Source organism: Eptatretus burgeri, chromosome 11, assembly GCF_056783735.1.
Source record: "Eptatretus burgeri isolate ZD-2024b chromosome 11, Ebu_testis_v1, whole genome shotgun sequence".
Classification (NCBI taxonomy): Eukaryota; Metazoa; Chordata; class Myxini; order Myxiniformes; family Myxinidae; genus Eptatretus; species Eptatretus burgeri.
Window position 1 is genome coordinate 31,465,570 of NC_140971.1, and position 25,930 is coordinate 31,491,499.

Sequence of the window (25,930 nt, forward strand, 5' to 3'; positions counted from 1 at the left end):
CCCCCTGCACCCAAAGCCTCCTCCGCTCCATCTTCATTAACCTTACAGATCTTTCCATACAGGTTGCCACTGACAAACCAGACATAATCTGCCCAACAGAAACTCTCCTCCCTCAAGACATCTCTGACTCCCAAGTATCTCTCTTTGGTTACTACCTCTTCCAGTATGACAGACCTGAGCCTCCTCCTAGTGGAGGAGTTGCACTCTTCATCACAGACTCCATTCCTCACTCTCCATGCACTCCCCTCACTCCCCCACACCCCAGGAATACCTCTGGCTACGGCTTCCCCTCCACTCCCACCTCATGTTTATATGTGTACTGTACCGTCCACCTAACAGTGATGACTCCATCTACACCTCACTAGCCAAAAATATGGACCCACTTCTATCTTCTCATCCAAACTCTCTCTTCCTCATATGTGGTGACTTAATTTGTCATCATGCCAGTGGGCTGGGTGTGGATACCTATCTCACCTGTCATGGCACTTCAGAAAAAGCTTTCTTTGACTCATTGGGACTGACTCAATCAGTCAACTTCCCCACCCGGATCTCAACCAACAGTACTCTATCTCTTCTGGATCTGATTTTGACAAATTTCCTTGAAAATATCTGCTGTTCTTCTTCCGCTCCAATCGGTTCTTCTGACCACGTCCTTGTCAAAGTGGACATCTCTCTGGCTGTTATCAGAGAACCACCTCACCGCCATCGAGTCTGGTATTTCACTCAAGTCGACTGGCAGGGTCTCCAAGCAGCCATCAAACTTCTTGACTGGTCTCCCATCGCTACTTTCTCCAACATCAACTCATCCTGGGAATTCTTTCAAAGAAACTTGCTCTATCTCTCATGCACAGACTTATCCCCCCTTGACTTCAGTTGTCCTACCCTTCCTCCCACCCATGGTTCACTGAAGCTTGTGGTGAGGCAGTTTACCTGAAACAACTTACCTTTGCCTCATGGAAAGCAAACCCAACTGAGGGTAATCTCAGATCCTTCCATAAAGCTCGGAACAAGTGTGTATCTACCCTCAGGAGAGCCAGAAAACGATATATTTCCAAGCTGAAGTCTGAACTCTCAAACCTGTCTCCCTCCTCTAATCCTGGTGGCATCTAATCAAATCTGTTTCTGGTGCATTTTCCCCCTCCATCCCCTCCCTTACCTCAAATGGCCACACTGCTGATACCACACGTGAAAAGGCTGAATGCTGAAACTCAGTGTTTGCATCGAAATCTTGTGTCCGCAACCCATCGCTGTCTGCACCCACCTTTCCCAGTCACAACCAACTGTCCCTGGACTCTATGTCCTTTTCCTGTGACAAAGTGGAGAGCGTGCTGTCAAACCTCGACTCAGATTCTGCAACCGGTCCAGACGGCATCGGCCCACGTGTCCTAAAAACCTACTCCTCTGATCTTGCTCACCCTCACTCTGTTCTATTCACCCTCTCATTTGCTCAAGGTCATCTGCCATCTGCTTGGAAATCAAACATCACTGCCCTGCATAATGAAGGTGCAAAAACAGATCCCTGTAACGACAGACCAATCAGCCTTCTCCCAATCATCAGCAAGGTTATGGAATCCATCATCGCTTCAGACATTAAATCCTTCCTCTTCTCCAATGGCTTGATTTCTGATCATCAATTTGGTTTCACACCAGATCACTCCACCGTGGATATGCTGCTTCTGCTCTCCCAACAATGGATGGAGGTCCGGAATGCCGAACATGAAATCAGAGCCATTTCCCGAGACATATCACATGCTTTTGACACAGTCTGGCACCCTGCCCTGCTCAACAAACTCTCTTCCTGGAGACTCTCTTCCTCAACAAATCCAAGGCCATCTCCACTCTGGCTCGCAGACTTTCTCTCCTGTCGCAGTCAACGGGTGGCCCTAAATGGAGTTCTTTCATCCCCTCTTCCTGTCCAGGCTGGAGTTCCTCAAGGCAGCGTTCTGGGCCCTGTTCTTTTTCTGGTTTTCATCAATGATCTCTCCAACTCTGGAAAATCCTCTTCATCTCTTTGCTGATGGCTCCACTATCTGCCATACCACCTGTCATCACTCAGACCGGCAAGGAACAACTACTTCACTCACTACAGATCTGGGTTGAATCACAAACTGGTCCAACACATGGAACAAGTCTTTCAATCCGGACAAATCTCACACTCTCACTATGTCTCTCCAAAAGGACCATTTGGTAACCCCCCCTCCCCCCCATCTACTTTCTCAACAATCCTCTGGAAGAGGTCCTTTCTTTCAAGCTTCTGGGTCTCACGATCTGCCATGATCTTTACTGGGAAAGCTACATTTCCAACCTGGCCTCCAAAGCTCGTTGCCGACTGGGAATCCTCCGTCGTGCAAAGTCCTTCCTCGGCCCACCTGAGCTCCTGACCACATACAAAGCTTTCGTTCGCAACCTGATGGAGTACTGCTCTCCCCTCTGGGCTGGTGCTCCTGCCTCCCACCTTTCTCGGCTTCACGTTTTGGAAACCAAGGCATTTCGGATCATCGGCATCTCCTGCGATGAGGCTGGATCTTTGGGCCTCTCAATCTCTCACCGCAGACAGGTCGGTGGGCTTTCTGTCTTGTACCATCTTCTCGCCCATTTCGCCACCCCCCCCCCGCTCTGTGTGCGGTTTCCCCACCATATTTCCACAGGGCACTCAACGTCTGCCAACAACCCCCTTCTGGTAAAACTACCAAAATCACAAATCACTGCTCACCTTCACTCTTTCATTCCTCTTTTTTCCCGCCTTTGGAATAAACTCCCTCACTCTGTTCAATCCCATTCTTCCCTACAAGCCTTCAAAACGGCTGTTCACCACCACCTCTTATCATCCCCCATCCAAAACCTCGATCGTTTATACCCCCGTCAATCCACCCCAAACCCACTCTCCCTTCCACAGATCTCCTAATGTCTCTGTTCCCCACTGTTTTTTCCTTCCCACTCCCACCCCTCTTGTCTCATGCCCTCCTTGCTGTGCATTGTGTGTTAGCTCTCATACTAGCCTCGACAAGGTATTCAAACAAAAAAAAAATTTGAGCCTGTAACAGCATGGACGGTATCGTCAATTCTAAGCAGGGGATAGGAGTCTTTGAATGTCACATTGTTAAGCAAGCAAGAGTCCACGCAGAAATGTGTGGTCCCATCCTTCTTTTTCACAAACACAACTGGTGGCATCCAAGGACTTCCTGAAGACTCAATAACACCTGCTTCAAACATCTTTTCTACCTGCTCATCAACTTCCTCCCTCTTGCTCCAGGGGAACTGTCGGGCAGGCTGACAAATACATTGGGCCTCACCAGTGTGGATCTGATGCTTCACCAGGCCCATATGCCCAATGTCCTCAGAAAACAAAGAGAAGATGTCTAAATGACAGTTAATGTGTAAGGCCTCCTCTAAATGTACGCTACTCCGACTTACCATCTCACAAATGGGACCGGGTCAATTCCTGCAAGTTTATGGAGATTCCCTCTGAGGTCGGTCCAGCTGAATGTTTTCGTCTCTCACCTTCACAATGTTTACAACTGGGGTGCAGCCGGTTACCTCCATGCTGCATCCTATAGTGTGTGGTTCTGTACTTAGGTTAATTATTCTTAGCACCACAATGGGGCTCTTGGTGTCTGTGAGGGCATGGCCCACGACCAAATCCAGAATGGCTTGGTCCCCGAGTGGCTTGACAAGGCCACAGGGCTCCTGCCAGATCAGGTGAGCCTGCCATTATGCCGGTACTATTGCGTCAGCACCCGGGGGATGGTCACGGGATTAGGAGCTAACATCCATCCATTAGGACCATACTCGGAGCAGAGCATTGGTGCTGCCTAAGCAATCTCCTGGGCTATTGGGCACAATCTTGGACAGGTCACCACTCCGACACAGTATACCAGCAATCTGGCACTCATTTGCCGATCTCGGAATGATGACATTAGTCAATCCCACCTGGTATTAATTCAACTTCTGAGCAGGATTTGAACTCAGGATCCTTGGATATCAATCTTCCACCCCATCTCTTCCATGCTCATGCTCACTAATGGCAGCTCATCAACTCTGAACCGGAGAATGGCCCAGGTAAATTTCCCACCTACCAGCGGTCAATAAATATAGCCCTATTAGACATGGGTTGCACACCTCGTACACCCATACCTCTAATCTACATTTAAACTGCCACAACTTGAGGGTTACAAAACCATGTCCTATGATCGGGACCATTGCCCCAGCAGTCAACTGCAAACTATCGTGGGTTGGGGTCTTTCCCTATTGGCCACCGAGCCCCTATTGACCTGATGCAGCAACATCAGGTGGGTAGGGGTTGACTCAGCTTGTCACACTTCTGAGGTTGGTGAAATGTGTATCAGTGTACTGGTAATAGAGGGCACTGCATCAGTAGCACAGCTGTGCCCCCAGAAAAAAAATGATGCAACCAGCAGCCACAGGCTGCACATGACACCGAAGTATATGTTGGGTACAACCTACTATTCGTAAATTCCCTTTCTTTCTTTTATTAACCCTCTCATACAGCATCACTCACAACCACATTCTGAAACACAGCACCACAAACAACCACAATTCAGATGATGAAGGAGATAACAACATCCCTGCCTTTTCAAACACGCCAGGTTGGAAAACCTGTTCAGATCTTTCCTGGGAAAGCCACATTTCCAACCTGGCCTCCAAAGCCACTCACCGACTGGGAATCTTCCATCATGCGAACTCCTTCCTCGGCCCACCTGAGCTCCTGACCACATACAAAGCTACCATCTGCAGCCTGATGGAGTCCTGCTCTCCCCTTGGGCTGGTGCACCTGCCTCTGACCTTTCTCGGCTTCACACTGTGGAAACCAAGGCATTTCGGATCATTGGTATCTCCCGCGGTGAGGCCGAGTCTTTGAGCCTCTCACTCTCTCACCGCAGGCAGGTCGGTGGTCTTTCTGTCTTCTACCGTCTCCTCTCTGGTCTCACCCCCCCCCCCCGCTCTCTCTGCGATGTGTCCCCTCCAAATTTCCAGAGGGCGCTCAAGGTCCGCCAACAACCCCCTTATGGTAAAACTATCAAAATCAAGAATCACTGATCACCTTCACTCTTTCATTCCTCTTTTTCCCACCTTTGGAATAAACTCCCTCACTCTCTTCAATCCCATTCTTCCCTCCAGGCCTTCAAAACAGCCGTTCACCACCACCTCTTTCTTATCTTCCCCCATCCAAATCCTCGATCTTTTCTACCCTCGTTAATCGACCCCAAACCCACCTCCTTCAAATTCCCTGCTTTCCTTCCTGAAAGTCCCTGTGGTGTTCATCTTGTATACCCCATGTTCCCCACCCCATCCTTCTCCCTTCCACAGATCTCCTCATGTCTCTGTCCCCCACTGTTTTGTCCTTCCCTCTCCTGCCCCTCTTGTCTCATGCCCCCCTGAGCTGTGCATTGTGTTAGCACTCATACGAGCCTCGGCAATGTATACAAAAAAAAAGAAAAACAAAAGAAAAACTAGAAAGCACTCATCGAGGTGTTCAATTTGAGGTACTACACGATATGGTTCCTAAAACTTGAAAATTTGAACTTGAGGTCAAATATGTTTGACCTTAGGCGCTAACCATGAAGGTCAAGGCCAATCGCCACCATAAATTAATCAGCTGAGCGCCAGACCATGAACTATATTCCCATGAAGTTTGAAGACGATCCGATCAAAATAACTCAAAAAATAAGGGTTTCGTCGACTCCACTGATATGCGACAAAGTGACCTTGACCTTTGACCTTGACATTCAAAATTTTATGCGCTGAAAGGGACCTCTATAGGCCTCTGATATGCGAAGTTACAAAAATTTCCAATGATAACTGTGCTCTGCAGAATTTTTTATACGTGATTACAGACAAACAAAAATAAAAATAAAAAACATACAAGCTGACGAACATATCTTGCAAAAACTTTGTTTTGGCAAGATAACAAGCAGTCATAGACTGGTACTTACGAAATCGTCAACTTGACCTCTGACCTTGTCTAATAAAAGCTGTCTCTAGAGAAGGTAGCGACACAAAACAGAAGTTTCTACGATGATTCTGTACCAAACCATCAAAAATCGAATGTTTTGGATATTTGACCTCAATGTGACCTTGACCTTTGACCGATTTTGACCAAAATCTAATCAGCACAAGCCATCACCCTCCTGAATCACGTCGTGTAATTTGACATTGGTAGCTTCTTCCGTTCTCGAGTTATAATTTTTTGGATGTTTGACCTCACTGTGACCTTGACCTTTGACCGATTTTGACCAAAATCTAATCAGCACTAGCCATCACCCTTCTGAATCACATGGTGTAATTTGACATTGGTAGCTTCTTCCGTTCTCGAGTTATCGTGCCTACAAACAAACAAACAAATAAAATAAACCAATGTCACCCGCAGGGTGACCCGTATCTTGCCAAAAGGTGACCACGTGTGACCTCTTTAAGGTCAGACTGAGGTGAACAGAGCTGCTATCCACCAGGAGCGACTCCTTGAGGAATATCTGCCTACGAGAGATTCCGATGAGAATCGTTCTACAGAGTAACCATGAAAAATATGCGTTTGCCTCATAACGTCACCCAATGACGTCATAATGTCTCAAGCTTGACATATCTAGAAAGCACTCATCGAGGTGTTCAATTTTAGGTACTACACGATATGGTTCCTAAAACTTGAAAATTTGACCTTGGGTCAAATATGTTTGACCTTAGGCGCTAACCATGAAGGTCAAGGTCAATCGCCACCAAAAATTAATCAGCTGAGCGCCAGACCATGAACTATATTCCCATGAAGTTTGAAGAAGATCCGATCAAAATTACTCAAAAAATAAGGGTTTCGTCGACTCCCCTGATTTGCGACAGTGACCTTGACCTTGACCTTCAAAATTTTATGTGCTGAAAGGGACCTCTATAGGCCTCTGATATGCGAAGTTACAAAAATTTCCAATGACAACTGTGCTCTGCAGAATTTTTAATACGTGATTACAGTCAAAAAAAATAATAATAATAAAAAAAAACACAAGCTGACTAACATATCTTGCAAAACTTCGTTTTGGCAAGATAAAAAAGAAAAAAGCAGACGACTCCGAGGAGGACTTCCACTCGGGGAAGATTGACAGCAAAAGGAAGCTTTGGCTGGTGAGCGCACCAATGAGAACGCACTGTCGTGCATCTTTTCTTTTTCTTTTTGACATTTTATCTTTGTTGTTGGATTGTGGATGGAGCAACATCAAAATATATCGTGATGCGAAACCATAAGAGGATTGTGGTGCTGTATTGTGACATCGTAATGTGGTGTCATTCTTTGTGGTTATTCTTCTTCTTCTTCATCCAGCACAATCCCACAACAAAAGCAAAATGTCAAAATATGTCATGATGGTAATCCATGAGGATTGTGGTGTTGTATTGTGACATGATAATGCGGTGTCATTCCTATGTTGTTTGGATGTTTTTTGAGATACCATCTCTCTATGTTTTTTACATATTTTTTAAATGTTTATTTTGTGTATATAGATATATGTGCGGGTTATGCTTACACATTGTGAGAGCATACGGACCATGCTTCCCCATTGTCTCGGGTCGCTCACCTGCATTTGATTTTTCATTTATTATCATTTTTTTTCATTTGTTTATATTTTCATTTACGGATGCTTTCCGATGGTTCTGTGATTTTTCCTGGCGTATTGGCTTTGATGTCCATTGGCATGCAAAATTACCATACTTCCCCATTGTCTCGAGTCGCTCACCCGCATTTATTTTTTTTCATTTATTTATTTTCATCCATTTATATTTTCATTGATGGATGTTTTCTGACAGTTGTCTGATCCCCCCCACTCCCCATTTATCGGCTTTGATGGCGAGGTTGGTGGCTGGGAGAGGGTGCTGGAATTGGTAAGGTTGAGAAGTTAGTTGTAAGGCAAGTGAGGTAAGGTATGTTAGTTAAGGTCAGTTAGTAAGGGTAATCTATTTAACTGCTTTAATCGATAGTGACCAAATTTTATAGATTAGTGTTGGGCCCCAAGGGGAGTAGAAAAAGCGAGGGGTATGGAAGTTTTGGGAAAGGGGTAAGGGATAGTTGTGTTTGTTGTCCTGAGAACAGTGGCATGCCACTGTCGACCCCACTGAAACTTGGCGCTTTTTTCTCAATTTAAATACATTCTGCCCCCTATGTGTTCAATGTAGATTACCATACTGACCAAGACATGGGCCTCATGAGGCCAGCAATGAATAATGCACGAAAAAGAAACAATGATCATGATTGTAACGTATTTAAACTAAGGACTGAAAATCATTACCGCTGATGCAGAAACTAAAGCAAAATGCCAACAGTGAAAACAAACAACGTAGTGAGCTGTACAGCTGTGTTGGCATAAAAACGACATTTAAATTGAAAACAGAGATTTTCCGAGAGGGGACTAAGGCTGGACTGGGACTGGGAAGAGTCAAGCGTTGCACAAACATTGCTGATTTCGATTCCGTGCACGCTTCATTATGCTCATGTTTTACGCATCGTGCTCATCGTGTTGGCTTGAACCTCATGACCCATGAGGGGCACCGTAACGTAGCATCGTGAAGAACCAAGCAGTCAACTTCCCAGCCCCTGTGCTTGCCATGTTTGTTGCATTGACACAATGTTTTTACTCACTGGATAGTTATATTAAAATTAGAAAACTCAGCAGAAAAACTAATGAATATCTAATATGATGAAGTCACACCTAATAAAATATTCCTGAAATTGGAGAACAATTTGGGATGATTACTGTGAACTTATAATAACTTGCGCAAGTTTAATGTCAACTTTATTGTTGATAATGTGCACGACAAATGTGCTGGACCAAACTGCATTGCAATATCAAACACAGAACATCACAAGGAAAAATACAGTTCTTAAAACTCCATTAACTTTTTAGAGGAATGAATGGATTTGCTTGATGATGGCAGGGATGGGTTGTTGATGTTGTGTACTGTATTGGGAATTTTTCTGACAGAATAGTTCAGAGGTAGTGAGTGCACTCATCTTTGAGCCGTCTCGTCTGGGTCTGACTATAATTCACCCGACTATAAACTGTCCCGAGGTACTCTGCACCAAGGACGTTGCCTCATTGAGTGTGTTATCCTTCTGTAGGGACGTTGATCTGAGCATCCCATATGCTCGCACTTGCTGCTGGATGTTAAACATCTCACAATATCTCTAGCAAGAGTTAGGCCAGTGGATGCTGGCAACCTATCTAAAATGCCAAATTCCTGCCCTGATTACCACTGGGAAGTCAATGGCAAACCATTCAATATATTCCTTGCCATAAGACCTTAAGCAGCACTGATCATCATAGTCAGGCAATCTTCTGAAAATAAATGGACATAGCATTGGATTGGATTCAAACTTTTGTAAAATCTTGAAATTTTCATAAGTTGTCATTGAAAGTTTGACACTGTGCCATGTTTGAACTTACGTGTGAAAGCAGTTGGAAGGAAGAAATTGCATGGAAAAGTATCTTCAGAATAGCAAGCAAATAGTGCTGGTTAGCAGAGAATTTTCAAGTTAAAAAATGTAACTAGTTTAACTGCAAATATGATGGGACCATTACATGCAGTATTAACCCCATACAAATTATCTGATTTGTTCTTTCTGTGTTCTATATTAATATGCCTGGTGTTGACTTAATGGTTATGGTGGTGAGCTTTGGATCCTTGGGTCCTGAGTTCAAATCCCACCCAACTGATGAATTCATACCAGGTGGGGCTAACTCCACCTGTCATCCTTCTGTGGTTGGCAAAATGAGTGCCAGCATGCTAGTATGCTGTGTTGGAGTGGCGACCCATCCAGGATTGTGTCCAATAGCCAAGGAGATTGCTTAAGCAGCACCAACACTCTGCACAGAGTATGGTCCCAATCTCCTGCTCTCCTCTATATTAATATGCCCATGTATTTCCAACCACCTCATTTGTTGACTGTTTACCATCCATTATCTCTCAAATAATTTTTCCACAATCCTCCTCAACATACGTATCGAGATTTTTCAGTTCCTTATGCACAAGGATTAAGTGGCCGAGGTCGTGATAATGAAATTGCTCGTGATAACGAAATTGCTAAAACCCAGCAAATCGAGCACAGATCAGCAGTAATTGAGCATTATTTTTAGGATTTATCTGGAAAAGGATGGTCTAAGTATGTCGTCATTTATAAAGATGTAGTCGACCCTCATCTTGACTGTACTTTTCCGATCTAATCACCACTGCATGGAAAAGATGTACATGTAAAAGAGGGAATTTGGCAACAACAAACCAAGAGGCTGTCTTTGATAAAGGCTCGAAATTCATGTCTCTCTTTTATTTGGGCCAAAAGTCAGAAGGATGCTGAAGTTCAACAGCAATCTGTATGTGTTTTGGTGATCCAATGACGAATATCTAGAGAAGTAGAAAACCTATAATTCCACATGATTACAAGTACCAAATATATTAGCAATTGTTATATGAGGAAGAAATAATTATCCAACAATTAAATTTGTTCCTCAATGATCAAAAGTTTTTTGCTTACCGGCCTCTGATGCAGAAGCTGCATCATCAAACGGCTTCACGTTGCTGTGGATAGCATTAGCCTCAACCTCTTCATCGACTCGCACGTTGCTATCGCACTCTTCCACTGCCAGCACCTGATGGTTGCCATAGTAGCAGGAGCCACAAATACCATGAATGCAGTTAGCACAATGACGGACATATGTATTGTGTGGAAATGTGGTTACTATGGCTAAGGATGCCATGAGGGTCAGGTCATAGGCTATCTGTGAGCACTGAAATTACATTGGATCTGGAAATGTTTGTTGTATCTGCCTGTTATCTTATCTGCCTTATCTATGGACAAATAAATTCTCCTTCCAAAATTCATGGGACACCCTTTTCAGTTATGAGAATTGCCTAATAATACTTCATCAATAGGTATTATCTAAACAGTCAGGAAATGGTTTCACTGCTCTGTTTCAAAGCCTCATGTCCCAAAGAAAGGAATTTAATAGAGTTCCAATGAGGTATGAGAATCGGCTATCAGTAACTGAGTACATCAATTTGGATGATTTCCACCACCATACCCATCATCAAAATCAACTGTAAGGAGCGTTACCATAACATGTAAGACTACAACATCGATCTTGACTGTCACTGTGCTAGATTGTATAAAATGAGCTCAAGAAAGAAAAAGCCCTTGACACATTGTTAGATGGCACAAAAACAGAATTCTTTCATGACATGAGACGTTCATGATGTGACAAAAAAGTTTGAGAAGCTGTTCAGTGATGTAAGGCAAGCACCATTGCAGTTTGTTGAGGCTTGTGTTCCAGAAAATAACAACGAAGAGCTAATGCATCCAATAATTTCAGATTGAATAGCATCCCATGGTGTGATGCATACAATATGTCCTCCAATAATACAAAATGTGGAATAATGATTAGAACACCAATATGGGTTCAACAACAATCACTAAATCTTTAAGAATTAGGGGACAGACAATGCGAGCAATGGCAGAGAATCACCAACTCCAACCAATTAAAAACTATTCAGATGATGGAGTAAGGATCCAGGCTGTGATTGTGGCACATAACGATCTGACAGGATAATCAATGATTGCATATGAATGGTTATTATGCAAACACAAGTTTGTCTAGTGACTTTTGGTAAGATAGATGGTACCCATTAAAAGTTGATCAGAGTATTTTATTGCCGTAGAAAACGAGGCGCAATTATATCACGGTGGACATATCAGATGTAGCAGTGGATGGGGTACTTCAATAGCAAGTGGAAAGCACCTGTGAACCAATCTTTTTCTTTTCCAAAAGGTAGCAACCAACAGAGTCAATATACAGCACTTTTAGCTGTGAGTTGCTGGCGGTTTACCTGGCAATCCCCAATTTTCATCACACACTTGACGGTAGGCAGTTTTCTGTTCACACTGATAACAAGCCATGCTCACATGTATTCCAGGCAAAGCCTGATTGCTATTCACCAAGAGAAGTCCAACACCATGACTATGTGTTATAATTTACCACTGATATGCGCCATATGAGTGCTAAGGAAAACACCGTAGCTGATGCTCTCACAGATTGATATCAACACTCTCAACACAACACCCTCCATCGGTTTTGATAGAGTATCTAGAGTATCTATGGCACAGCAGGGAGATGAGGAACTATGGCAGCTCAGAGCCAACACCAAATCACTTCGGTTCATCAAGATGCCTCTTCCTACTTCTGACGGTATGCTTGTTTGTGATCTCTACACTGGTACCCCTCATCCTTACGTTTCTGTCAAATTCAGACATGCTATGCTTGACCCCTGACACGATACATCTCATCTTGGCATCAGAGCAACACAGCACCTTGTGCTTAGCATTTTGTCTGGTGTGGAGTGAACCAGGATGTGAAGAACTAGTCCAAAACTTGTTTCTGGTGTAAATGAGCAAAAGTACATCATCAAACTGTGACACCTTTAGATGTCTTTTCATCTCCTATTGCACTTTTTGACCATGTGTATATTGATTTAGTCGGTCCTTTTCCCCCATCCGGCGGTAACACATATCTGCTCGAGTGTGTTGACAATTTAACGGGGTGGCAAGAAGCTATCCTGATACCAGACATACAGTAGCAGCAGAGACTAGCTAAAGCTTCATTTCCAGAAGGATAGCTGTGTTTAGTTGCCTATCCATTATCACCTCTGACAGAAAACAGCAATTTGAGTCCTCACTTTCAAGGCACTGATTTAGTTATTTGGGCATAAACACACCAGAATTACTTCCCGATTCGCATAGCGATGCACTTTTTTTCAGGAGTGGATTGTAGCGCCAACATCCATGAATTTATCAGCACCACCTGTGTCGGAGTGGCAACCCATCCAGGATTGTGCCCAATAGCCAAGGAGACTGCTTTGGCAGCACCAACACTCTGCACAGAGTATGGTCCCAATGGATGGATCTTGGATCTTTATCAATCGACACAAGTGCCAACTTTGATCCTGGCTCATCAATTACATGACTTATTTGGACTCTTTTGAGAGCAGCCTTAACTTTGGTGGGTGATACAGCAGTCAAACCACCTGAGTGACATTTTGCATGAAGGATGACTGACCGAAAAAGACTACCATGCTCTGAAGAGGCCTCTCAGGCCTCATCATAGTTCGACATTCATGTGAGTGACTACTTGTTCTCGTTATGCATACCATCACTAAACCACAACTTCACCCACAGTTGCTTTAACCATGATCCATTCAGAAGAATCAGTATATGCAGAGGATGATATGACATGACATTTGATGGAAGGTCCAGCAATGATTAGATAGATGACAAGGTCCAGCAATGATTTTGTTTCAATGAGAAATATGCCGGTTGGAAAACTAGGATCGTGTTAAGTTGGCCCCTTCACAAAAAAAGTTTTCCAAAAGAGCCATTAGCACCAAAGAGTTGTTAAAGAGCCATCCCTAATAAACATGGTGGCTTTCTGATGTCCACATAAAACAGAGTTTGAGTGGGGTGTTATGAAAAAGATTAAGTTGAGAAAAAAGTGAGTTCTGGATGGAGTCATCATCAATGGGAAGTGGGGATGTTGATAGAAAACAAAAAAAGAGGAGGTTGTTGCAGAGGAAAATGTGAAGGCAAAGTTCCTCAATGTGAGCATGGACAATGTTGACCAAGGCAACGATGAGTACAGAAAATGTGGAAGTGAGTTATTGGTAGAAATAGGCAAATCCCCAACTCTTTCCCCTGTCAAGGTGGCAAGTCACTCATTTCAAAGAGAAGAGAGGATAGAGGAGGAGATGCACAAGGGGAATGGGAATCTCTCGAAGGAGAAATGTTTCCCCCCAGACAATAGGATCCCTGGGTGAGAGAAGAAGCTGATGGTTTGTGGGGAGGGTGGTACAAGAGAGGGAAAATGTAGAAGAGGAAAGAAGAGGAGTTGTGGAAGAAGTAAGATCGGGGGAGTAGTGCTAGATGCAAGAATACTGGTGAGAAGCAAAGAGATAAGTAGATGGAGGAGGTGTGTGATGAGGATGTAAGCCGGAGGCACCTGGTCAATGAAAAAGGAGAAATACAAATGTAGAAAGTACCATAATAAGAATGGTGGAGGGGCAAGATACAAATAAAAGGACTCAGCAAATGGCAGCAGTTATGCCAGGTCTCAATGCACAAATTACATAAGATGAGGTACACAGATACACCACACTTAGAGATGAAACATTACAACTATTAAAACATCTCTGAATGCACGATTCCCGTAACTCTAAATCAAAACATTTTCGTGGTTCAACAACCTTGTCAGCTAAGGAGAAACAGAACATGCTGTGGCAGCGAAACTAGAAGATAAATATCAATGGTAAATGCTAGAGAGTTCAGGATAATGTTGAATAAGTGAGAGGAGAACCATCCTATTAAATTGGTTAAACAGTACAAGCAGTAATTGTCAAAAGGAGTGAAATAAAGATATGCAGGAAGTTAACAAACATTCAACTTTAATTAGCTCTATGTATAGTTACCCATTTCAGGGGTAGCAGGACAGCTTAAAGGTAGGTTCTCTCACTTCTAAGCTGTCTTGCTTGGTTTAAACGTTGGCCCAGCTATAAACTGTCTGCCTTGTTGTTTGTTCATGATTAACTTTAAAACATTTAGCTTCTTGAAATGATATGACCCAAGCACAAGATCTATCTTTTTCCCTCCCCCATCCAACTACATGACAAATGATGAAAATTTTCACATCAACACCGCCACCATGAATTGCAATATTATATCTTTCAAAATAAGAAAAGAGTTCAGATTTCTTTAATGACCCCCTGCACCATTCCCGCCAACCCACCGTGCCCCCAAATCTGTCCGGCAGCATGTCCTGGTAAACATCAGTCTAAGTGGAAAAGCAGCCCATAGTGAGCAGTTTTAATAACTTGCAAATCGCAGTTCCCCTGTGAATTGGCTCCTGTAGGGAAAGCAGATTGCACTGAAAGTGAAGGGAATTGGGAGAGCAGCATGATTGATCATGTAAAGTGGAGAGGGTGAAAAGAGAAGGGTGAATGGAAGGAGGCTGGGGAATGGGATGGGGGGGTCTTCATAACTCTCCTCATTACCTCTTTCAAATCTAAAGAAATTAACCTTCTCACCATTTGCTTTTCCTCTATCTCTCCATAATCACAAACAGGACAAACAGAGAATGGTAGAAATTAACAGAAACAAGGTTTACTGTGATCATAAGATGAAGTAAGAGCTGATGTGATGTTAAATATAAAATTTGTGGCTATGATTCCACATTGAAAAGTATGGATGACCCCAAGATAGAGTTTGAGATGTAGGGGATGGCCCTTATCAATGAAGGCATCAAAGTGACCCTGCAGATTACAACCACAGAACCTCTAACTCAATATTACTCATGCCCTAATCGAACAGGTATGACCGACCCTGCAAACCTGGATGAAGGATTTTGAGATTTGGACAAAGTACTTGCCAAAAGGTAGACTCCTTTCAAAGATACAACTAGATATTCAACATTTGTAAGTGACCACCAGCAGCCAAAACAACCAGTGTGGTATATTTTCGAACTTGTAACATATCAGATGTTGTAATGCAATACCCTGCCTGTAAAGAACAAGCTGTGTAAAACCTCTTCTCAAGATACCATTCCTCTTGTCCGTATAGTGGCGTCTTTTCTGCTTTTTCAGGGAGAGAAACAAGAACCAACTATTATGAAATCTTTTTATTTTGAGATGAAAGATTCATTCCCACTGACTTAACCTTTCAAGAATCATCAGGAATGGCACGCAGAGTAAGACAACCTGTTGCCATGCTCCAGGTATTGCAGTGGTGATCGTCTTGGATAAGGCTTCGATAGACAAGGAGTGAATGATAAACGGCAGAGAGGCAAGGCAGATAACACAGCACTGTGGATCAACATCGTTCCATCTCTGCAAGCGCTGCCGACGAGTGCAAGGTCCCAGTGACTTTGCCGCTGGCGTGAAAGTGATGTTGGTGGTTGTAAAGGAAACAAAATGCAGCGTGGAAGCTTTCTGCATACTAATCCCTCCCCTACCCATCTATATTCAAATTATCCTTCCCATCATCACCAAATTGAAATTTTAATAATCATGTAGTACTATCCAATGTAAGATGAGGCAACATGCACCCATCAGCAAGGATGGACCAATCCCCCACCCTCCCATATTTACATACAGATCCTCCTCTTTGTATAAGCTGTCTTTTTTTCAGTACACTGAACATTTTTCATTTGCAATTGCCCACTATGTGTCATCAGTAAGAAAGCATTCTGGTGCATAAATAGAGGATAATGAACATATAACCAGTAGCGAGGAGTTATATGGTTGTGGTAGGGGGAGGGGGGGGCATCTTGCTCCAACGTACTGTCATATGAAGAAAATAAAACCAAAGAACTTAATTGCGGGTTGACGAATCATACAGTAACTATCCTTTAGCGATAAATATATACAAGTCATTTTAATTGAATTGTACATGGAAAATCGAATATTTGATTGGCAGCAGCAGCTTTTGATGACATAATCGAAAGTGATCCTCCTCAGTCGTATGGTTGTACCTGCACCTTGTTGTTCCAACAAGCTGTTAAATGAACTGAGAAGTAAAATGAAGTCCTCTTGGCTAATCACAACTTCATTGGAATGATCTTTTGATATCCCCAGTTGTCGTTTTCTTATCTCCAAATTTTGCACATTTTAGCAGTGTTTGCAACACGCTAGCATCCATTACCATTCCTGCTAAAATACAGCTCTTCCTATAACATTGTGGATCATCATCTTCACCCTATTCTCACTCCTTACATCACAACAGTGCTCTTTACCAATCTAAATGAGTCACCTTTTCAACTCGGATGAGTCGATGCTTGGGAGGCACATATCTCAAATCAGTGCAATCCCCATCGCAGCTTCTTTCGCTCCTTGCTCCATCACCACCTTCACCTCTCAGATCTCCTAAACTGCTGTAAGGATCTTCAAAGTCACGTTCTCGCTGGGCCAGGTAGGCCTGCAAGATGTCTGGCTCTCCTGCAAGCACCGCACTGAAATACAGTCTAGTTTTTAATTTTGTTTGTTGAAAAATCTCTTGTTCTTATCACAGTGATCTTATCATGTTTGAGATGTACTTGGAATTGTGATTTTCAAAGGGGAACGCTGGGTTAAGTTTTGAAAAACCAAGATAATTACTTCGAAAGTTACATCAAATAATACTGCAGTGGGAGATGGGTGTAACTTGCTTATTTTCTTCTGCAGTCTGTCCATAGAATTGATCAGTTCTAAACTGGTCTGGATCTAAGCTTGGATATCCTTTCCAATACCTTTTCTATTTGCTGTGGTATCAACAATATTTTATTACAAGTTAGTTGTGAATATGAGATAATAAACTACTTTTGTCTCATAAATGCTATATTTCACAAATTTTACCAATTATATATAGCCTCACCACATGTAGAATAAGAAGTTATTATCTTAGCATAGTGAAGAAACAGCTAGACACGGCCAATTTGTTGGAGACAGAAAGAATGACACCAGGATTTTTAGTTTCCTTTTAGCGATTTGTTGAACCAAATTTTTGCACAATATCTTTCTACTCGATGCGGAGAGTCAACACAGGCTCAAGAGCATCGTGGTGAGTTAATCAGGAAAATAAAGGACAAAAAAATTGGAGGTAGTCACCATCACACATGATGACCTCAGCAAGACGATTCATCAAGGTGGGTGCCATCCAGCAGCAAAGCATCTTCAACCAGAGGATCCATCTGTTAGCACTGCCTGTTGATGGACATTAAAGATCCCATGGTGTCTTTGGCCAAGTGGATGCGAGTTATCGCTGGGAACCTGAACCAACTCCAAATTCCTGCCATGCCAATCAGTTGAATGTCAGGCCAGCTGGTTTGTGAAATTCTTGAAAGCCCAAAAGCTTTCCCCTGCCGAACCCATCAGAAGGTTGAAATAATTGGGGCCATCAACAAAGCCGAGGACATATACTTCAGCACAGATCAATGAGGCAACAGAGCACAGATTGAGTCCCATCACAGCGCTTGCTGCACGACCTGCCAGCAACAAGGGTCGCCTGCCATGCGAGCACATCGTCTCTGCCCTGTTGATCACGAGTCAGGTGGTTTGCAACCCGGAATATTAAATTCAAACAAAGGAGCACACTGACCCTTGATGTGATATGACATTGACATCATGCACAGAAATTATCCCAACACATCAACTCCAAGCAAAGAGGCATTCATATTGTACTCAAGCCTTTGCAAACTGAGATTTAAAGCCGATGGTCATGAATAGACGAAAGCAGAAATGTCAATCTAGATTTCGCTCTTGTTGTAGGTTCATCAGGATAACACACTGCTGATCGTTTCTTCGTTCCTGTGCCCAGGAGAAATTACAACTGCATTCAAATGAAGCAATGGTTGCTTTGATGATCCATAAAAATGAAGACGGAGAGGAACTTTTCAAAAAAAAGTTTAAGTTTTATGCATGAAGCTTGCAATTCCACAATACGTGAAATGTCTTCACGATAAACAAAAGATTGCAAAAAGTAAAAAATAATGGAAGTGAAGTACGAAAACTCCAGAGAAGAAAACCACAACAGTCGAGGCCAGCGATCACAGACTTTGGCAGAAAAAGATTCCCACACTGAGGTCCTCTCCCAATCACGAAATGAAAGGATGTTTGAAGAAGATGCTGATGAATCCAAGTCTGCACGCTCACTCTCTTTCAAGAAGACCAAGAAGAAGGCCTTATTGGCCAAAAGCTTGTCACCAATAAAGACCATCCAGAAGCAATGTCCATAATTCATTGAACTTCTTCTGATTATATATTTTATACAAATGAGGCACCCTACCTATAGTGTGGAGTTTCTTGTACTTCTCACAGATATATATATATATATATATATATATATATATATATATATATATATATATATATATATATATATATATATATATATATATATATATATATATATATATATATATGTAAATGTAGATGAGGTCCGTCTAAAAAGTCAGGGGACTGACGTCACAGAAATTTTATTCCCAAAAATATATCAAAATCACAGCTTGTCCCCTTCAAAATAGTTTCCCTCAAGTCTCACACACTTGTCCATTCTTCCACGCTTCGATGAACCCCCAGAAGCCTTCTTCTGGAATCCCCCGGAGCTCCGTCGTCATGGCCCTTTTGATGGCCTCCACATCAGGAAATCGGGTCCCCTTGATCACCCCCTTGTGCTTGGGGAATAGGAAAAAACTCACAAGGGGCCAAGTCTGGCGAATACAGGGGTTGCTCCAGAGTTGGCACGTTCCTCTCCGCCAGATGCTCAGGGCACTGTGAGCAGGGGCATTGTCATGGTGGAGCACCCAGTCGTTGTTCTCCCACAGATCCCTCATCTTGTCCTGGGCTGATCTCATGAGGCGCCGGAGGATCTCCTTGTACACATATTGATTCACTGTTTGACCCTGCAGTAGAAACTCGAAGTGGACGATGCCTTCGATGTCAAAAAACGCGATGAGCATCACCTTGACCTTCGACTTCGACATCCTTGCTTTCTTTGGTCTTGGTGATGACAGACTTTTCCACTGACGATTCTGCTGTTTGGTCTCGGGGTCGTATTCGAATATCCACGATTCATCGCCAGCCATGACTCCCCCGAGCAGGTCTGGATCATCCTCGAAGCAATCAATAATGTTTTTACAGACAGTAACTCTTTGCTGTTTCTGGTCCTCAGACAAAAGCTTGGGGCCATCCTTGCGCACTTCGAGATTTCAGTGATGATGATCCAGACAGTGTCCTTGTTGATGGAAAGTTCTTCAGCAAACATCTGCACCATTAGTCGATGATCTGTGTGCAACATCTGCTTCACACACTTGGTGTCCGCCATCCTGCTCGTTGAAGGTCTTCCAGACTGTGGATCGTCTTCAACCTCCTCCCGTCCCGCTTTGAACCTATTGTGCCATTCAAATACACGTGTACATGACATCGTTTCTTCCCCGTAGACTTGCTGCAGCATTGCGACGGATTCCGAAGGTATTTTGACAAGCTTGGCAAGAAACTTCAGATTGGCTCTCTGCACACGACTCATAGCACGACGACTCAGACGAGACAGCATGTAAAGCACAACCTGTAAAAAAAAAAAAATCACACAATGAGCGCAGTCAACCATCACCAATCATATATATATATATAAATATATATATATATATATATATATATATATATATATATATATATATATATATATATATATATATATATATATATATATATATATATATATATATATATATATATATATTGCTGGTATGTTGTGAAAGACTGACACAACCCATTCATTCAAGTTGTGTCAGTGGAGCACATAGCAGGCTCAGCCCCATTACTTTTTAGACGGACCTCGTGTGTGTGTATATATATATATATATATATATATATATATATATATATATATATATATATATATATATATATATATATATATATATATATATATATATTTATATTGTCAATGTATAAATATATGTAGAAATATATAAATATATGTAGAAATATATAAATATATGTAGAAATATATAAAAAGATAAATAATATAGATATTGTTACGGTTGTGGAAATTCACAGAACACCAGTCAGGTTCCCCAGAGGTCAGTTATTTCGGTGAGTTCCAGGTTAGAATTCCCCACCGATGTATAATGGGCTGTGCATCTTTGAGTTAGCCGTTATTCTTTTTCTATCTTTTATTTCAAACAAACCGAATCTCTTCAAAGACACTACGACAACCACGCCACCTCCACCACCACCACCACAACAGCATCTCAACAACCACGCCATCCCCACCACAGCGCCAACCACACAGCAACCACGACATCTCAACAACCACGCCATCTCCACAAACACCAATACACCAATGGTCATTACAACCAAGAAAGTATACGAGCCCGATGACTCCTGGAATCCCCCCCCCCCCCCGCGTGCCTGAGGTGGGAGGGGCGGATCCAGCCTGGGTAAAGGTTCAAAGGTGAAAAGGGGGAGGGCGCTGATTTTGGGTGAAAAAGCCCACAGCGGCCCTTCCCTTTGGGGCGATAAAAAGCCGCGTTCGCTGGCCGAAAAAGCAGTTGGTGTGGGGAGTTCGGAGTTGAGTTTGTGTGGGGAGTTCGGAGTCGGTGGGAGTTGGGAGTGAAGAGACGCCCTGTTGAGAGCTGGAGAGTTCGGAGGTGGGAGCTGAGTTCGGAGTTCGGAGTGTTAGAGTGCGGGCAGTTGGTTCACTGGAAGGTTCGCAGGCGCAACCAGGAAGCCGGGGTCGAGACCCGTTCACTCCTCCAGCGCGTCGTCGGCTAAGCTAGGCCACAGTGAAGGTTGGACGACCAAGGGAGCCGGTCGGAGCTCGGGGGTCAAGGCAAAGACACCGATGGTCACCGAACAAGGACCCATCGAGTCACCACGAGGGTGGCCAGGTAGCCGGCCCGGTCTCTCAGGGCCTGTTCCGGTCATCCCGGCCTTGAGTACATTTAAGGCTCACGAGCCTGTTCTTTCTTTCTTGGGTTTTTCATGAAAGTCGGTGGCGCCTTGTCCTTAAGTAGTGAATTGTGTAGGTGCATGTACATAATAAATAGACATTGGCTGTAGGCTTTTTGCTCGAGTCCTGTCCCCTACCCCCATTCATTGATTGCATGCCTACTGTACAAATAAATGTCCCCATTGTTGAATGTCACCCGCTCGTTGCGTCTCTTTCTCCATTAACTGCCATGATGCGTTTGGGAAATTAGCTGGCTGATTATCAAGCTGATAAAATGTACATCTGGTCCGACGGGACTTGGCGATATAAAACCGCTCGGCAATCGCATACGGAATGAGCTGCTTAAGCGACTTGTTTTCGTGCAGGCCCCATCGAGGTATAAACTCCCGGCATTTCTGTCCGCGCGAATAGTTAGGGATATCGACAATTCGGCGATTGACCCTGTAAGCGTGTGGACAGAATAGTTGGCTGGGTTATGGTGTAATAAAAACACCCGAAGCTGGGTTTCGGCGTTGATCTGGAAGCTACGACTAGATTGCGCGTTCGGTGGGCGCGCACGGCCGCAATTGGGCTAAGGCGGTCGTCCGCACACCGAACGGGCAGAAATCTACAACAATATAAATATATATATATATATATATATATATATATATATATATATATATATATGCAAGCCGGTAGGCGGACATGGGTAGTCACCTACCCAATAGAACCTGACGGGATGGGCCCGTTCGATGGGGAATGATCTGAGGATTAAGCACAAGAAAATTAATGATTCTAGCTTCAAGGGTTAATGCTGCAGATTGTTTTTTCGTTAAAATACCCCCACATTGAGGTTTTTTGGCCGTTGCTAGGCAACGGAGGAGTCCGTAGTGACGGTTCTTTCTCACACATATCTCGGACATACCATGAACCTACCATACCAGTTTCATGTATGTCTGACTCAGTCTCTGAGATATAACGAACTTCGTTTTTTTTATTGTTTTCGACCAGGGTTCATTCAAAGTCTATCTTCTCCGAGAGTTTTCATAGGATCCGGCTGGAAATTTTTGACAATATGGCTCAATGGACTACCTACCCACAGTCGCTCATGGCCCGATTTTTGATTTTCGAAAAAATTAATTTTTTATGATTTTTCAAAAATTTCAAAGTACCATTGCTACGCAACGGTGGTGGCCATAGCAACGGTTCTCATTTGCACACAACTAGGTCATGGTATTAACCTACCAACCAAGTTTCATCGAAATCGCCATTGTATTAACGCAGCAATGGACCGATCAGACAGGACAGACAGACAAACAAGCCGGTAGGCGGACATGGGTAGTTGCCTACCCAATAGAACCTGACACGATGGGCCCGTTCGATGGAGAATGACCTGAGGATTAAGCACAAGAAAATTCATGATTCGAGCTTCAAGGGTTAATGCTGCAGATTGTTTTTTCGTTAAAATACCCCCAAGTTTAGAGGTTTTTTTGGACGTTGCTAGGCAACGGAGGGGTCCGTAGCGACGGTTCTTTCTCACACATAACTAGGACATACCATGAGCCTACCATACCAGTTTCATGTGTATCTGACTCATAGTCTCTGAGATATAATGAACTTCGTTTTTTTATTATTTTCGACCAGGGTTCATTCAAAGTCTATCTTCTCCGACAGTTTTCATAGGATCCGGCTGGAAATTTTTGACAATATGGCTGAATGTACTGCCCACAGTCGCTCGTGGCCCGATTTTTGAAAAAATAAATTTTTTATGATTTTTCTAAAATTTCAAAGTCCCGTTGCTAGGCAACGGTGGTGTCCATAGCAAGGTTCTCATTTGCACACAACTAGGTCATGGGATGAACCGAACAACCAAGTTTCATCGAAATCGCCATTGTATTCACTGAAATCGCCATTTTAAATACTAATAATAAGGGTAGAACAAATCTCAAAAAAAAAAAAAAAATTTCGACTCGATCGACAACCCAACAAACATATCGATGAAAAACTGATGTGTCACAAATTTCAAAAAAAAAATTAAAAAAAAAAACGTTTTTTTTTCGAATGGATCGACGACCCAACACAGACAAACATATCGACGGAAAAAGTGATAATAAGGGTAGAACAAATTTCAAAATTGTATTTTTTTGAAAAAAAAATTTTTTCGACGACATCAGCGTTTAACCTTTTTACCTTTGTGGAACCCTTGAAATAGTTTTCATGTCTCAGGGAACCCCTGCATAAAAATTATTATATACCATTATTACTATCGAGCTCTTTTATATTTTTATCGTAGTTCACGTGGTAAATATAATTATTTTTTTTTTCGGATACCTGGTTTAAGGAAAAAATGACCCCCTTTTTGTCAAATTTATTGGCAATGAAAAAAAAAAAACATACTGCTCGTTTATGAGACCTCACACCGAGGTTTGAAATATTCGATTAAAATATATATGTATATGTATATGTATATATATATATATATATGTATATATATATATATATTAGACATGCACTATTGCAGCTGTGTCGTACCTCCTATTACTCTTGTTTTGTTTGCATTTATGACATCACGAGGTCGTTTCTCGCAAGTTTCCGCGATTCACTGTTCGAACACATGTTTCAAACCACTAAAAAATCTGATTGAATTGGGCCAATCTGCTTGCTTTGTAATTGGGTTGTGCTGCTTGGTCAATTTAAAAACGTCATTTTTGAAAGTGTTTCTAAACCCTGAGTCTGTTTGACAATTTAAAAAAAACACCTCATGTAACTTGATAAACAAAACTTAAAGAAATAAAGCTGAAGCAATAAAGCTAAACAGAAGAACTAACCTAGAGAGAGAGAGAGGGACAGAGGGACAGAGGGACAGAGACAGAGACTTCGCGCGAGGAAGCACAGAGAAGATAGATGGACACCGTGCATGCGTCCCATACTTGAGTCAGTCATTCAATGATACACTAATCCGTCGCGTACAGGACGTCCACTAACCAGTGAGGACGGTTTCACACTGGCGCCATATAGACATCGTTAAATACATTCCCTATGGTTGTTATAATTGTAAATGATATACGAGGTTGAAGCCTCGATTATAATAACCAAGGAGTTTCCAACAATATGCCGTACGTGTATTGTAAAATTACGAATATTAAATCAAACAAAAACTACTCAAAAATACATTAGCCTATTTATTACTGTTTCTCGCGGAACCCCTAGCGACCTCTTGCGGAACCCCAGGGTTCCAGCGAATCCCGGTTGAGAAACACTGGACTAGATCGACTACCCAATATCTTCTTCTTCTTCTACTTTCGGCTACTCCCGTTAGGGGTCGCCACAGCGGATCATTCGTATGATCCGCATGGTGATTTGGCACAGGTTTTACGCCGGATGCCCTTCCTGACGCAACCCTGGTCGCCTCTTACGACACAGGGATATGGTACACCTATTCTAACTGGGGCATACACCGGGCCCAGTACACTGGTACTCACTTCGCCGACCTCGGAAGGATGACAGGCTGTCAACCCCCTGGTGTGTATTAATTCAAGCGGTCAACGGGGATTGAACTCAGGACCTTTTGGATCCCAAGCTGCTACCTTAACAACTATGCCAACACCAGGCTTTCAACTACCCAATATATATATATATATATATATATATATATATATATATATATATATATATGTGTATATAAATAAATATAAAAATATATATAAAAACATAAACATACATATAAATGGATGTAAATATAAATATACAGAAAATATATACATATATATATATATACATATAGATATATATATATACACACACACACACACACACACACACACACACACACACACACACACACACACACACACACACACACACACACACACACACACACACACACACACACACACACACACACACACACAGGGGTTTCCTCATTTTTTTGGAGTTGGAGGCTACCATTAAAAAGTAGCAGGTTACCATCACCACGAGCGAAGCGGGCGCAGCTGTATGGCCGGGGTCGAGGGCCCGCCAAGGGCCCTGGAAGCCGGAAGATCCTAGATGGCTGGAGATGCATTCCAGCATGATTTCTGACATGAAATAGTTCTCATATTATCATGTAATGTAATGTAATGTGATGAAATGTACTCACTAAATGTAATGAAAATTGCTTGGATGTTAAGCAGTGGAGTAACTAATGGAGTAAAAATAGTCCAAATGCATTCATCACTGAGAAACTGCTTTTCAAAAGGGCCTACCATTAGCCAGAAGTTGAGGGCCACCTCAAACAATGACAACACCTAAACTTCACAACTCCCTAAATATCTGATGAACTATTTAAGCATAGGGAAGCTAAGTATTATATTTGTAAATTTTCTTTCATTCATTTTATGCATATTTTCCCTCCTCGATTTCATTTTACTTTGTTAAATATTGTTTATTATTATTTTA

General features: G+C 42.6%; 1 protein-coding gene across 2 annotated transcripts in view; it reads right to left on the reverse strand.

Annotated features, from left to right (window-relative positions):
* Positions 1-25,930, reverse strand: part of LOC147016772 (SH2 domain-containing adapter protein D-like) — a 77,320-nt gene that overhangs the window by 23,432 nt on the left and 27,958 nt on the right. The window contains exons 2-3 of one of the 2 annotated variants that reach the window (XM_085845750.1): positions 16,835-17,033; positions 10,523-10,637 (exon numbers count right to left, since the gene is read on the reverse strand). In XM_085845750.1, the coding sequence (XP_085701876.1) occupies positions 10,523-10,637; positions 16,835-17,033 (314 nt within the window). The remainder of the gene's footprint in view (positions 1-10,522; positions 10,638-16,834; positions 17,034-25,930) is intronic. The other variant, XM_085845749.1, reaches the window with a different exon arrangement.